Source organism: Arvicola amphibius, chromosome 5 (assembly GCF_903992535.2).
Source record: "Arvicola amphibius chromosome 5, mArvAmp1.2, whole genome shotgun sequence".
Lineage (NCBI taxonomy): Eukaryota > Metazoa > Chordata > Mammalia > Rodentia > Cricetidae > Arvicola > Arvicola amphibius.
This window is the reverse complement of record NC_052051.1, coordinates 109466375-109481212: the sequence shown is the minus strand read 5'-3', so window position 1 is coordinate 109481212 and position 14838 is coordinate 109466375. Positions and strand designations below refer to the sequence as shown.

Sequence of the window (14838 nt, the reverse complement as noted above, 5' to 3'; positions counted from 1 at the left end):
GTCTTTGTTTCCCTGAGAATCATGCTCGGAGATAATGACTCAAGGTCAAGTTATTTATATGGGAAAAGACTCTAGGTAGGGGATTTGGAAAAATGGGAGGGAGGGTGTGAAAAGTGCCTTATCCAGAGAGCTGCCCTTCAAGACAGCTGATAATCATCTTCCCTCTACGTTCTTCACCCCGTGTTTACATCTAGAAAACCCCAAGAACCCTAGGCTGGCTGTTGAAAACCTGGCCAGCATGTACCTATGATATAGTACCCAGAAGACTGGGTAAGACAAATGCTTATGGGTAATAAAACCACAAATGAACTGAAAAGTACAATTTCAAGATATTGCTATAGTACAATACTCATTACTCCGTTCCGAGATCCTATTTAAGACATAGATTTGTACTTATGAAAGCATGTTCTTCTGCCTTCTTGGGACTCCTACCCAGGTCCTGCTGTGGCTCTGTCTGGGAGCTGGTGCAGGCAGAAGGGGCTGACACAGGATGGCTAGTGTTGCTGTAGGCCTTGGAGCTCCCAAAGCAATAAACTGTTTGGTATTCAGCACAGAAAGTACTCTATGTTGTAAATGAGCAATCAGACTGTGCTACTGTAGTGATGAAGTCTGTGCCTTTTATGTTTAAAAGAGTATTTTCTTCAAATACTCTATTAAATACATATGAAGAAAGTGGAAAAAAAAGTATTTTCCTCTCGGAGCTATTCTGAAGTACTTTATTTGCACAGGCTTCATTTATTTTCTCTGCTGAAGTTTTACGGTGACTTCTCCCGTCACTCCATCCCCACTGGTACATCACACTGTTCTCAAGCTGCTCCATCTTCTGTTCTTCCCCTGAAACTCTCTGTAGGGCTGGCTTTAAATATTAAATCTTGCCGGGCCGTGGTGGCGCACGCCTTTAATCCCAGCACTCGGGAGGCAGAGGCAGGCGGATCTCTGTGAGTTCGAGACCAGCCTGGTCTACAAGAGATAGTTCCAGGACAGGCTCCAAAGCCACAGAGAAACCCTGTCTCGAAAAACCAAAAAAAAAAAAAAAAAAAAAAAAAATTAAATCTTGGTATAAATATTATCTCAGCTAGTTTTTCCTTAATAGTATAAAGAGGATACTCACGGACCTTTTTTGTTTGGGGTTTTTTGAGACAGGGTCTCTATGTAAACCTGGCTGTTCTGAAACTCACCATGCCTGCCTGCCTCTACCTCCAACCTGCCCCTGCTACCAAGTACTAAGATTAAAGCAGGCACCGACACTCCCATCTTTGATTTCTCTTTTATTCATTGTCACAAGAGTTTATGAATTTCCTTAAAAATTTTTTCAACTCATCTACTGCCTGCTTCTTCTACAAATCTGTAATACCTACCCCATAAAAGGCTGCAACTCACAAATCATAACATTAGGCCAATAAAAAGTATTCTTCAAAGATTAAACAAACACGTCACATTTCAGTCATCTACTGTACCACTCTTTTCCTAGTCACCAAATGAAAGTATAGGCTCTTACATGAACACATGAACTGTCCAAAATAAAGACTCCTAAAGTGAAACGGCACACATTTACCTCATTGTTGGTATAGTGTAGATCCATAGACTGCCCAAAGGCAACTTTAGACTTAGACCTCAGATCTTCTAGTTTAACTGGTCTGGTAACCTGCAGGATTCTACAGGAAAATAATTTTTAAATATTTTATTTTCTTGTAATAAACAATATACTTACAACAGTTGTTTCATTATATAAAAAAATTAAGGGCTAGAAAGAGGGCTCAGCAGTTAAGAGCACTGGCTCATCCATAGGACCCAGGTTCAATCCCCAGCACCCACATGACACCTTACAACTGTCTGTAACTCCAGGGGATCTGACACCTTCGCACAGACATACACGCAGAGAAAACACCAGTGCACATAAAAAAAAACATAAATTTAAAAAAAAAGCTGGGAGGTGGTAGCACACACTTTTAATTCCAACACTCAGAGGCAGAGGCAGGCAGATCCCTGTGAGTTTCAGGTCTACCTGGTCTACAGAGCAAGTTCCAGGACAGTCAGGGCTACACAGAGAAACCCGGTCTCAAAAAAACAATGAAAAAAAAAAGTAAAAATTATAACACACTTTTAATAAAATACAAAAAATTATTTCAATATAAAATTTAAAACAGAACCACTAAAATTTGTTCTATGCTAATTTATAATTTTAAAAGATTCTCAAAGTTTAATTCATAATCACATAAGTATGAAAAGCCAGTGTAAAGCATCCACTTAGAAAAGTGAATTTAATTAACTATGTGACATATTTGTAACAGAATGCAGTGAAATTGATAAGAATAGTAAGTTATCCATTCTGTGGAGATCAAATTTGATTTCTGGATCCTTATTAATTCAACATTTTAGCACATTTACTATATAAGCAACTCTAAAACATCTTAAAGGGACTGAATTGAAATAAAATTATGATATTTGCTTCTTCTATTCCTGAGGCCTGGCCAGCCAAGAGAATATGCACTAGTCTAGAGAGAACCATGTTGGATTAGCTTCTCAGGGGAGAAGCCACTTCTGTGCTCATTTTATATAGTATTAGGGCATATCGCATACTAAAAATCCAGAGCTGAGGAAATGGAAAAGCTAGCAAAAACCCAGAAAATAATTTCAAACAGGGAATACATGACTAGACAATATGTTTTAGTTTGTTTATTTGGTGTGGTTTGGTTTTTGGTTTTTCAAGACAAGATTTCTCTGTGTAACAGCTCTGGCTGTTCTGGAACTTGCTTTGTAGACCAGGCTGGCCTCAAACTCAGAGATCCACCTGCCTCTGCCTCCTGAGTGCTGGGATTAAAGGCGTGCACTACCACCTTACAGTTTAGATAATAGTTTTACAGTTTGTCAGGTACACTTTTTTTCCCCAGTATCTCTGGTGAATTATAGTCACATCTTCAAGTTATGTGACTTATGAGCCATTTTAAATTCCTTAAGACTAACAAGCCTTCATTAACATCATGAGTCACTAATAACAACAACAACAACAACAAAAACTGTACCTCTTATTAGATCTTTTTGTCAGTTATTTCGCCCTGAGGTACAAATACTAGTCGGACACAGGCATAGAAGGCTAGGCTTACAATCATGCTAAATAGTCTGCAGTCACCATTCCAACTCACTGTACAACATTATTAACAAAACACATGCCATGGCATTGAAATCTCTTGAGAACACTCAAAAATAGAACTCAGTAAAAATAAAAGTGAAGAGTAGAATTTTAAAGTGTGTAGTATGAGACAATCTTATTTACTTCTTGATATTGCAAAGCAAGCACATTCAGTATTTCCAATGCTCAGCAGGCACCTGACACATTCTATTTCTCTTCAGTCTAGGTGAGTGTCACACATTACCAAAGACTATTCCATTTTTAATTTTTAAATTACAAAATTTCATTCAAATCTAAAAAGAATCTTTAATAGCTTAATTGGAAAACACGTTTTATTATATGATTTAATTGATGTGTAACATTTCCTCACTTACCTTTTTTCTCCTCTGTGTTCAAATTTGACTCGGACATCATTCTATAATAAAATGAAGATATTAGCCATTAGCCTGCTCATTGAACATAGAACAGAAGAGAGGGTGTTTCATTTTCAAAGTATAATTCTAATCACCTGATGTCTGTCAAAAAGCTGAGGTGAGATTACACTGTCAGATCTGACAATAAGGAAAGAGCACCAATGTACTCGAATGACCTGAACCTAAGGACATACAGAATGCTATACTATAGTTCTTCCTCATCTGTATGTTTCAAGGCTTCCGAACATATGCTTGTTGTTTGGCTTGGTTTTTCCTTATTAAATTCAGAACTTTCTCCTTTTCTCTTAAAGGAAGTACTTTAAAGCTTCTTTTCTGAATGTTCAAATTGTCAGTCTTTTCTCTCATATTTCGGTAGTCAATCCCATAAGTTAAATAGCTTCTAAGTAACAAACATGAATCTACAACATGGATACACACACACAGAGGTGGAATTCATGTCCTAAGCAAAGTAGGGCAGGATAGTGTGAGATTTCACTGTGCTACTTCAAATTGCATGAAATTTAAAACTTATGATCTGCTTATCTATACAACATCATACCTATTATTTTCTGACCTAAGTCGACCATGAGTAACTGAAACTATGGGAAGTAAAATCAGACATAAGAGGAACTCTAAAATTCTACTACTTTCCATGCTTTCTATCTCATACTAATCTTGTTTATAGGAATCAAAATCATCACATTTCTAAGTGTCCAGAAGAGACTTCTGGAAAAACAAATTGTTTATCTTAGATGCTTGAAGAATAGGTAAAATAATAACTTATGCAGTTATCATATAGTTTTTAAAACATGTATTCATTTTTTCTTTTGTTATTTCAATATTCTACCTATACACAGCATTTACACTATATCATATTAAATGTTGTAGATAAGACAAACATACCAGATAATTTACTAAATACAACATTTGATTCAAAGTACAAAAGAAGTCTTTACAAGATCAGGCTATGAAATGAAAGTTATTCATAAAACAACAAAATATACTTACTAAAATATTACTGATCTTGGGACTAGAAAGATGGTGCAGTGGTTAATACATACTGGTCTTGCAGAAGACACAAGCTCAACTCCTAACACTCATGTCAGGCAGCTCATAACCACCTCTAACTCCAGCACTAGGGGGTTCCAGTACTGCTGGGCTCTACAGGCACCTACAATTTCATCCACATACCCACACAGACACACAAATACACATAATTTAAAAATAATAAAAATGAAATGTTTTAGGTATTATTGAAATAGATACCTGTTTTTTTGGTGATGAAGGTTTTGTTTTTCTAGTTTCCTGTAAAGATAATGCTGGCCGACTAGCCTTATGAAGGACAGCCAAATCTTGCATGATTGAATTCAAAGCTTGCTGATCATCTGGGTATTTTTTAAAAGAACACATATACAAAAATGTAATTTCAACATATATTCATCATAGACAAGAAGCAGAATTTATAATGGAATTGAATTAGCTGGACTAGAGAGATGGCTCAGCAGTTAAGAGGGCTTGCTACTCTTCCAGAATATCCACGTTTAGTTCCCAGTACTCACACTGAGCAGCTTACAACCACCTGTGACTCTAGAATCCTGTACACTCTTCTGGCCCTTATAGGCACCCCCAAACATGTGGAACATACTCATAGATTATATAAATTTGTTGCTGCTGTTACTGTTGGAGACAGGGTCTCTCTATGTAGCCCTGGCTGTCCTGGAACTCATTATGTATATCAGGCTGGCTTTGAATTCACAGGGATCCACCTGCCAAATGTTGTGTTATAGGTAAATACAAAATACTACCTCTGAGAACAACTAACATCATCTGTGTAAGACTCAAGTTCAACATAAACTAAGTATCCACACATAAGACATTTATTTTGTTTTAAACATTTTACTTGTTATTTTATATTATTTCTATTACTTTTAATTGAGTGTATGTATGTGTTTGTGTGTGGATAAGTATATATGAGTGCAGGTACCCGTGGAGGCCAGGTGTTAATCCCCTACAGCTGCGCTCTTCACTGCTGAGCTCTCTCCAAGCCCTCTATACATGAGACATTTGTAGGGAAAGTAAATGCCATTCTAATTCATTTACTGACTTAACACCTTGAGTCAAAACAGCCCAGCTGGAACAAATTCTTTTCTATGACTCCCAAACGAAACATCAAACATCAGAAACCTTATTAAAAGTGAGTAGAAATATAAACCTTATGTAAACATCATCTTCCTTTAGCATTTATATATTCCAAACACAGACCTCACGTAGAGATGTGTTCCTAGATGGGACACTAAGAACAATCAGAAAAGCTCTCTCTGGACACTGCCTACTAATAATGCTCTGAAGGGTTCTCTCATACGTCTCCCAAAGACTACAAACAGAAAAGTATTTATCAGGCTGGAGAGATGGCTCAGTAGTTCAGAGTACTGGCTGCTCTTCCAGAGGACCTGAGCTCAATTCCCAGCATCCACATGGTAGCTCACAACTGTCTGTAACTCTAGTTCCAGGGGATCTGACATCTTCACACAGACATACACGCAGACAAAATATCAATGCACATAAAACAAACACATAAATTATGGAAAAAAATAAATAAATTGAAGTATTTCTCAACAAAGACCATTAACAATGCGGAACTGAAGGTATGGCTCAGCAGTTAAGAGCACCAGTTCTTCCTGCAGAGGAGTGGGGTTCCATTCCCAGCACCCACACGGTAGCTCACAACTGTAACTCCAGACAATCCCATAACCTCTATTATCCACTGTAGGCACCAGGCACACACAAAAATTTTATTTAAAAGCAAAAATATAAATTCATTTCTTAGAAAACAGAGGTCAGCCAGGAAGTGGTGACATGAGCCTTTAATCCCAGCACTGAGGAAGCATAGGTAGGTGGATCTCTGTGAGGTCAAGGCCAACCAGGTCTATAGAGCAAGTTCCAGGACAGCCAGGGCTGTTACAAACCCTGTTTCAAAAACACCAAAAAACAAACAAAAAAACCAAAACAACAACAACAACAAACAAAACCAAAAAAGTTAAGATCCTTAATCTCACGCTGGAATGAGAATCTAGTACTTAAATGTACCTATCTTGTTCTGATTATTTTGATTAAAAAATCTTTAGCACTTGAATTTAGGCATTTTCATATACTCAGTAACACAGTGACCAAAAAAACAAATACCTACGAAAGCTTTAGCTCCAATCTCTTTTCATGCCCACATATACTTATTTCCATGTTAAGAAAACAAATACTTTTTATCATATTTAAAATAGGAAAAGATCATTTAACAAAATTCAGGTCTTAAGAAGATGGAAACTGGAGATTCTGACAAGATAGATGGAAGAGAGCTAACAATTCCACAAACTACCAAACATAGTGAGCACACACTAGAAAGGGACCGTCTTAACAACTCTAGTTAGGAATGCCTGTGATAGCCATGGGATGCTAGACAGATGAGACAGGTAACAGGTGCCAGAAGGGTTATGGATTGATCCAACAGGGAGTGAAAATATCTTGAGGATCACAGACTAAGCACAGGCACAAACAAGAAGCAGGTGTTTGACACCTGCACTCAATTGAGCATAAAAACAGAAAAGGGTTGGGAATTAATTTTAAATAACTTTTATTAGGAATACTTATAAAAATGCCAGGCATGGGGGCACACACCTTTAATCCCAGCACTCAACAGGCAGAGGCGAGGAAGATCCTTGAGTTTGAGGCCAGCCTGGTATAGAAAGTGAATCCCAAGGACAGCCAGAGCAATACAGAGAAGCCCTTTCTCTAAATGATAATAATAACAAACAAAAAGAAATACTGAATTTGATTGTATACATATTCATTATATATTAATATTCTCAAAAATTCAAGTGTCTGTGATTTCCATTGTGTGTGTGTGTGTGTGTGTGTGTGTGTGTGTGTGTATGTGTTTTCTTTGTTTTGAGACAGGGTTTCATTATGTAGCCTGGAACTTTAAGTAGTCCAGTATGGCCTTGAACTCAGCGATCCCACCCCTCTCTCTCTCCTCAGTGCTGGAACTAACTACAGGCTCCAAGACATCCATCCAGCTGTGATGGCCACTTTTAAATAGTCATGATTGTGAGTACCCCAGTATGTATTTTTTGTTTGAAATAATAATTATACCATTTCCCATTCCTTTTATGTATTTTTAGGCAATGACTGTTCTTTGTTTTGTAACTAGAGTGTATATTGTTTCAGAAGAGTTATAAAAACCAACTTAATATATAAGTCGCAGTGAAAATGAAAGAAACAAAAGTGAGATGCAAACAGGAGTCAGTAAAAGTGTGCCCAATTTGGAGCTACTAGAGACCTGCTTAGAGTGGAGAACCCGGACTATTAGGGGACACTGCGTTCAAGGCTGGAAAGAAGAGGAAGAAGAATTTTTAAAGTGATAATGTAAAGCTTTGGTTTACACACCTAATCCAACCTTACATAGAGTGAGAGTATGCTGAGCCCTCAAAAACTAGACTTTCTAAATGTCTTTTTAACCTCTACAACCTGTGTGTGTGTTTGATACTTCTCCCTAAGCCTTAAAATCCATTAAGTAAAATGCTAGCTAAATCTCCTATATCACAGATATCAATCTACTATATCATAAATTTCTAAATAAATTTGTAAGATAAACATTTTCTCCCTCATCCTATTTAGTTATAAATATTATTAAATACTTTTAATTTAAACTTACCCATTATGACGACCAGCTTAGTAATTTGGAAATTAGGGAAATGGTTCTCCTATCAACATTATTTATTGCCTGAAAGGAAAGAAGATGAACACAGTAATTAATAACAACCAGAAGAGGTAACCACAAAAAGGAAAGTAACAGTATAACTGACACTAATGAAGGATATGTGTGTGCACACTAGAAATAATTTCTGAGTTTTTCAGAATACCTAACATTAGGACCTGATTGTGTATGTACCCTTCCCTAACACACTAAACTTCCAGGATCCAAAAAAAGCAGGTGATCAGCAACAAGCATATTGTTTGTATAAACAGCTCAGATACAATGAGCCCTTATCACAACCCTCCTCAAATCTCAGCTCCCAGGTGCTGTTTTGTAATCAGGTCTTTCTAATGACATGCAGTCTTCCTGCCACATTAATTCTTTTCTATGAAAACAGCAACAGAAAAATAATGCATTGTTTTAAAGAAAATTGCATAAAGAATAATTATAACTCTTGCTTGGCATAAATTTTTATAGCATATTATTTGTATAACTGTAAGGAGAAAGGAAAGATACAATTATATATGTGTTTGTGTGTGCTCTTGCAAGTAGGTTGGTATCAAACCAACAACAGTTTGAGTTCTAAAGATAAACCACCAAAAAAGCAAATCTAAATAGAGCAAAAGAGACAAAAACTTAAAACAGCACACTGCAAAACATATACAAAAGGTAAGAAGGGAGAAAATAAGAAGAAAGAAAATGTGACCCACAAAAACACAGAAATAGCAGATATATCTTATGTAAATTATATAAAATATAAATAGAATAAAAAAAGTTAAAGGTAAACAGATTAAAAACAAACTCTAACTTGTCAACAGACAAATTTTAAAACCAAAGGCAGGCCAGCCTGGGCTACATAGTGAAAAAAATCCAATAAAAGACTAGCAAACATAACCTAGAACATAAAAGAAGGATTACAGGGGCTATAGAGATAGCTTGGTGGTTAAGAGCATTTTTTGCTTTTGCAAAGGACCCAGGTTCATTTCCCAGCACTCATGTGGTGGCTCACAACCATCCCTAATTCCAGATCCAGAGGATCTGACACCTTCTTCTGACCTCCCTGGTGGCCAGGGATATATACTGTGCACATACATACTTACTTACTTACATACATATATGCTGGAAAAAGTCATATACATATACATAGCATGACTAGATGAGATACATCCAATAAAAACAAGGTAGGTTCAACACACAAGAATCAATACAACAAACTGCATTAATGGAATAAAGGATAAAATCCACGGCAGCACCTCAGCACCAACAGGTCATAAAATTCAACCCCCTTTAGCACAATGAGAATACCAACATCAGCTGTTTCACTGCTTTTGTTCGTTTGTTTTTACTCACTTCCAGTCAGTTCTGTTTGTATATATTAACAAATGATATTGTGGAAAAGAAATCAATTCTATTGTCAACAGCATAAAAAGAAAAGTGTGCAGGAATATACTTAAATTTAAAGCTTGTATAGTAAAAACTATAAAACACTGTTGTGTGAAATTACACTTATAGTCTGAAGTGATAACACATGTCTCTAATCCTAGCACTGGGAGGCAGAGGCAGGTAGATCTCTGAGTTCAAGGCCAGCCTGGTCAACACAGTAAGTTCCAGGACAATCAGGGCTACACAATGACAATCTGTCTCAAACACACACACACACACACACACACACACACACACACACACAGTCACCTATAAATTAGATGCAATCTCTTTCAAAATTCTATCTGTGTGTATATCTGCAGGCCAGAAGAGGGCACCAGACCTCTTTACAGATGGTCATAAGCCACCATGTGGTTGCTGGGAATTGAACTCAGGACCTTTGGAAGAGCAGGCAAGGCTCTTAACCGCTGAGCCATCTCTCCAGCCCCTCTTTCAAAATTCTAATGGTCGCCGGGCGGTGGCGGCGCACGCCTTTAACCCCAGCACTTGGGAGGCAGAGGCAGGCGGATCTCTGTGAGTTCGAGACCAGCCTGGTCTACAAGAGCTAGCTCCAGGACAGGCTCTAAAGCTGCAGAGAAACCCTATCTCGAAAAACCAAAAAAAAAAAAAAAAAAAAAAAATTCTAATGGTCTTTTTCAAAAATGAAAAACCTAATCCTCAAATTCATATGGCACTCCCAGTGGGACAAAAGAATTAAACAATTTATTGCCAAAGAAAAGTGAGGGGACTTAAAACACTTGCTATCTTTAAAACTTGTTACTATAATCAAAATACTTGTAGAGCTGGCACAGATCAGTGGAGTAGGACTGAGTCTAGAAATAAACCAACACCCAGGGTCAACTGAGTTTCACAAAGACATCATAGCAATTTAGTGTACAAGCTAATTTAATATAATCTTATAAGTGAGTATATGTATTTCTTTATAGCCTTAGATTAGGCAAGTTTCTTAAGTATCTTACAATACCATAATCACAAATCATTAATAACAAATCACAATGATAAGCAATACAAGAAAAATAAATTGTACTTCCACCAAACTTTTAAAAAGTTGTGCAGCAAATGACATTAAAATAATAAAAAAACAACCCCACTCTCTCTTCCTGCTGCCTGCTGATCCAGATATAGAACTCTCAGCTACCTATCCAGCACCACAACCACCTGCATGCTGCCATGTTTCCCACCATAAGGATAACAGACTAAACCCCTGAACTGTACACCAGCCCCAATTAAATGTTTTCCTTTGTAAGAATTATTGTAATCATGGTGTCTCTTCACAGCAATAGAAACCCTAAGATAGCTATCTTTATCTTGTGCAGATTGTGTAGAATATGCTCTTCAATTTAGTAAATATTTTTAAAGGTAGAAATGAATAGTAGCTAATTAAATTATTTTATATTTTAAGATTAAAATATAATTACATCATTCCCTCTTCCTTTTCCTCTATCCAAGTCTTCCTATGTAACCTCCCTCCCCTTTTGTGATTCATGGCCTTTTAAAATAGTTGAGTGTGCATGTGCCTCTGCATTCATGTGTGTACGTTCATATTCCTATATACAACCTGCTCAGTCTGTATATATTATTTGTATGATTGTTTGGTATTGAATAACTATTGGGAGTCAGACTAAACCAAGACTTTCTCAGAAACCCAGATGAAAGGACAAAGGGAATGTTAGTTCTGAATCCTTGTAGAGGACTAGACTTGGCCAGGCCAGTCTGGGTATAAGAACAAATATTTAGAATGCTGTTAGAGATTGTGCTGGTTTAGTAGAGTAGAGAATTAGGTTCTCTTCCAAGATCCATGATTTCACTAGCCATGAGTAACTGGTTAGGTTTCCAGTACTAGACATGAGTTTCTATTTGTTGAGCTGGTCTTAAATCCAATTAAAAAGCTATTGGTTACCACCAACGTATGTGTGCCACTACTGCATCCTTAAGAGTTTTCATACCATGCTGGCTGTTGTCATGGTTCATAGACACTGGTAGCTAAATTGTTGGGGGTCTTTATGGGGGGGTTGGTGTTTGGTTGGTTGGTTTGGTTTTTCAAGATAGGGATTCTCTGTGTAGCCCTGGCTGTCCTGGAACTCACTTGGTAGACCAGACTGGCTTTAAACTCAGAGATCAGCCTGGCCTCTACCTCCTGAGTGCTGACATCAAAGGTGTGTACCACCACCATCTGGCAATAATTCTTAATCAAAACATTTGAAATTCTTGTAACTTTTTCCATACTATCAGAAGTTCTTTTCCAAATTCTTGTTTGAAGTATAATTTTCCACTTCTTTTCCCAACCTCTTAAAAACGAAAGAGGGAGGGAGGGAGGGAGGGACGGAGGGAGGGAGGGAGACAGGGAGGGAGGCAGGGAGGGAGGCAGGGAGGGAGGCAGGGAGGAAAGGAGGAAAGGAGGGAGGAAAGGAGGAAAGGAGGGAGGAAAGGGAGGAAAGGAGGGAGGGAAAGGAATTCTGCAAATGAACTGAGCAGATATCTACTATCTATGTAACTTAGTAAAAGGGTAGTTGATTGCTGTGAGAGGGAGGGAGGGAGGGATCAAAATCTTGGCAGGGGTCTTTATGCTGATGCACAGAATCAAACTCTTTATGATGAACACATCTTGAACCCATGCCACAGAGCAGCCTTAAATGCTTAGGACAGTAACTGAATCATATATTATAGTTAAACAGGGCCAAAGAGAACCCTTTAGTGACTTTTTACAAAGATTAACTAAGGCTGCACAAATAGGAATAAAAAATCCAGAAGCTAGACAAGTATATATTAAATCTCTGGCTTTTGAAAATGCCAACTTAGAATGCAAAAAGATACTTATATGAGAGGACAATGAACCCTGGCAAAGAGCTTGTGATTGAGAGCATGTATCCCCAAAACGATAGAATTAACCATATAAAGAGAACTACTTGAATCTTACCCCATATTGTATGTGGCACATCAATTAACTGGAACCCATACATTCTATACTGATGCAAATAAATCAGAGAAGGCAGGTTGCAAATCAGAAGATTTAAGTGAGGTGAAACAAAGCCCTTCTAATTCTGTCTAAAAGCAGAATTATATGCTATTTCCATGGTACTAAGGGATCTTAAAGAACCTTTCAATACAGTTACTGGTTCACAATATGCAGAAAGAGTTGTTTTGCATATTGAAACCACTGAATTTATACCAGATTATACAGATTTGACTTCACTATTCATTCAGGTTCAAAATATAATCATAAATAGACTTTGTTGATATACGTAACACACATCCAATCCCATAAAAGTCTGCCAGGTACTCTAGCACATGGTAATGCAGAAATTTATTGATTATTGATTGGAAAGGTGCTGAAGGCTTCAGAATTTAAAAAAATCATGTCAATAACAAAGGTTTAAAGAAAGAGTTTTCTATTACATGGCAACAAGCTAAGGAGATTATAAAAAGATGTCCTACTTGCTCTTTCTATAACCAAACACCACTACCTGAAGAGAGTAACCCAAAGGATACTCAAAGGAATGAAATCTGGCAGATGGATGTGTTCCACTTTGCAGATTTTGGAAAATTAAAATACATACACCACACCACTGACATTTATTCAGGTTTTCAATGAACAATTGCTCTGAGTTCAGAAAAGGCTGATTCAGTATTAGAATTTATTAGAAGTTATGGCTATCATGGGTATACCGGCACAAATACAGACAGATAATGGTCCGGCATATGTCTCTAAGAAAATGACACAGATTTTTGCTTATTATAATATAAAGCATATTAGAGATATACCAAACAATCCTACTGGTCCAGCAGTTATAGAAAGATCAAACTATAAAGGATATATTAAACAAACAGAAAGGAATGGAAAACACCCCCAGAAATAGATTGCATAATGTTTTATTAGCCTTGAATTTTCCTAACACTAATGAGAAAAAATAATGGCAACACAGAGACATTGGATAATAGAAAAAAACTTCTGAACTAAATCAGCCAGTGTATTTCAAAGAGGTGCTGATCTCAGAGTGGAAACCAGGAGATGTGTTACATTGGGGAAGGGGTTTTGCTTTTGTTTCCACAGGAGAAGAAAAGTTATGGATACCTTCAAAATTAATAAAGGTTCTGTTTGGAAAAAAAAGAAACCTCTTGAGACAGAAAGGACAGCTCATCCATGGAGGTAACTATCATACAGGTGGTAAGGAAACCTCATAAGGATTGGGGCAGGGTTTGTTCTTGTCTTTGCAGGAAAATACTCATCTTCAAAATATCCAGAAACCTCACACATTTATTTAGATGGCAAAGGAAAAAAGATAACTATCCAGAAAGGATCACCAAGCAAAGAGAAATCTAACTTATCATGACAGGTCATCTGCAGGGTAAAATTTCATTACCTCAGTATGTATATATCTCTACTTAAAAACTGAAGCTGGCTTTGGAATTGGACAATGGCTATCCTCTCTAAATCCAAACATGTTGTTAAAAGAAAATTTCAGACTTTCTGTCTCATGTCAAGAGCCATCTGGTATAAAAAAGAAAGAAGAAAGAATTTAGGAAAAATTTTACTTCTCTCCATACTTATTTTTGTCTCTATTGTACCTTTCATTGAATACATATATAATACATGTATTGAATACATGTATAATGTATATGAATAATGCTTAAGTTTTCCACAATGAACAATAAATTTTCCTGCAGCATTCTTTGAAATTTTCAGAAAGAAGATGGGGCTGTACAACGATTCCACATGGTTGATATGGTATCATGATGTTGATAGCACTACTTTAATATCTGTTTTGGGTACCAGCTCCTCAAAATGATTCCAACTTGGTTAGCTGAAATGGTACACCTTCTCACAACATTCTGGCCAGAACTTCAAATAAGAACATCAGAAAAACCCTAGCGACTAAAGACAGTAAGTAATCTTGAAATTTAACTATCATTTTAGTTTTACAGGATCCCATAGAAAGAACACTACAGCCATGACAGCTGGAAGACAACATCTCCTCTCCCAACAAAGTTTGTCCTTAGGGTTAGGGATATTAATTAGGGGTATAAGGTTGGGTGGAAATTATGTAGGCTCAAGGATCACTTTGGGGGAAAAAAGGGAAATTGGATGGGATTATAGGCAGATTAGT

The 14838-nt window shown here is 37.0% G+C and overlaps 1 protein-coding gene across 1 annotated transcript in view; it reads right to left on the bottom strand.

Annotated features, from left to right (window-relative positions):
* Window positions 1–14838, bottom strand: part of Map3k2 (mitogen-activated protein kinase kinase kinase 2) — an 87976-nt gene that overhangs the window by 28839 nt on the left and 44299 nt on the right. The window contains exons 2-5 of the mRNA XM_038329973.1: window positions 8249–8317; window positions 4810–4928; window positions 3505–3545; window positions 1556–1655 (exon numbers count right to left, since the gene is read on the bottom strand). Of these exons, the coding sequence (XP_038185901.1) occupies window positions 1556–1655; window positions 3505–3545; window positions 4810–4928; window positions 8249–8252 (264 nt within the window). The 5' untranslated portion in view covers window positions 8253–8317. The remainder of the gene's footprint in view (window positions 1–1555; window positions 1656–3504; window positions 3546–4809; window positions 4929–8248; window positions 8318–14838) is intronic.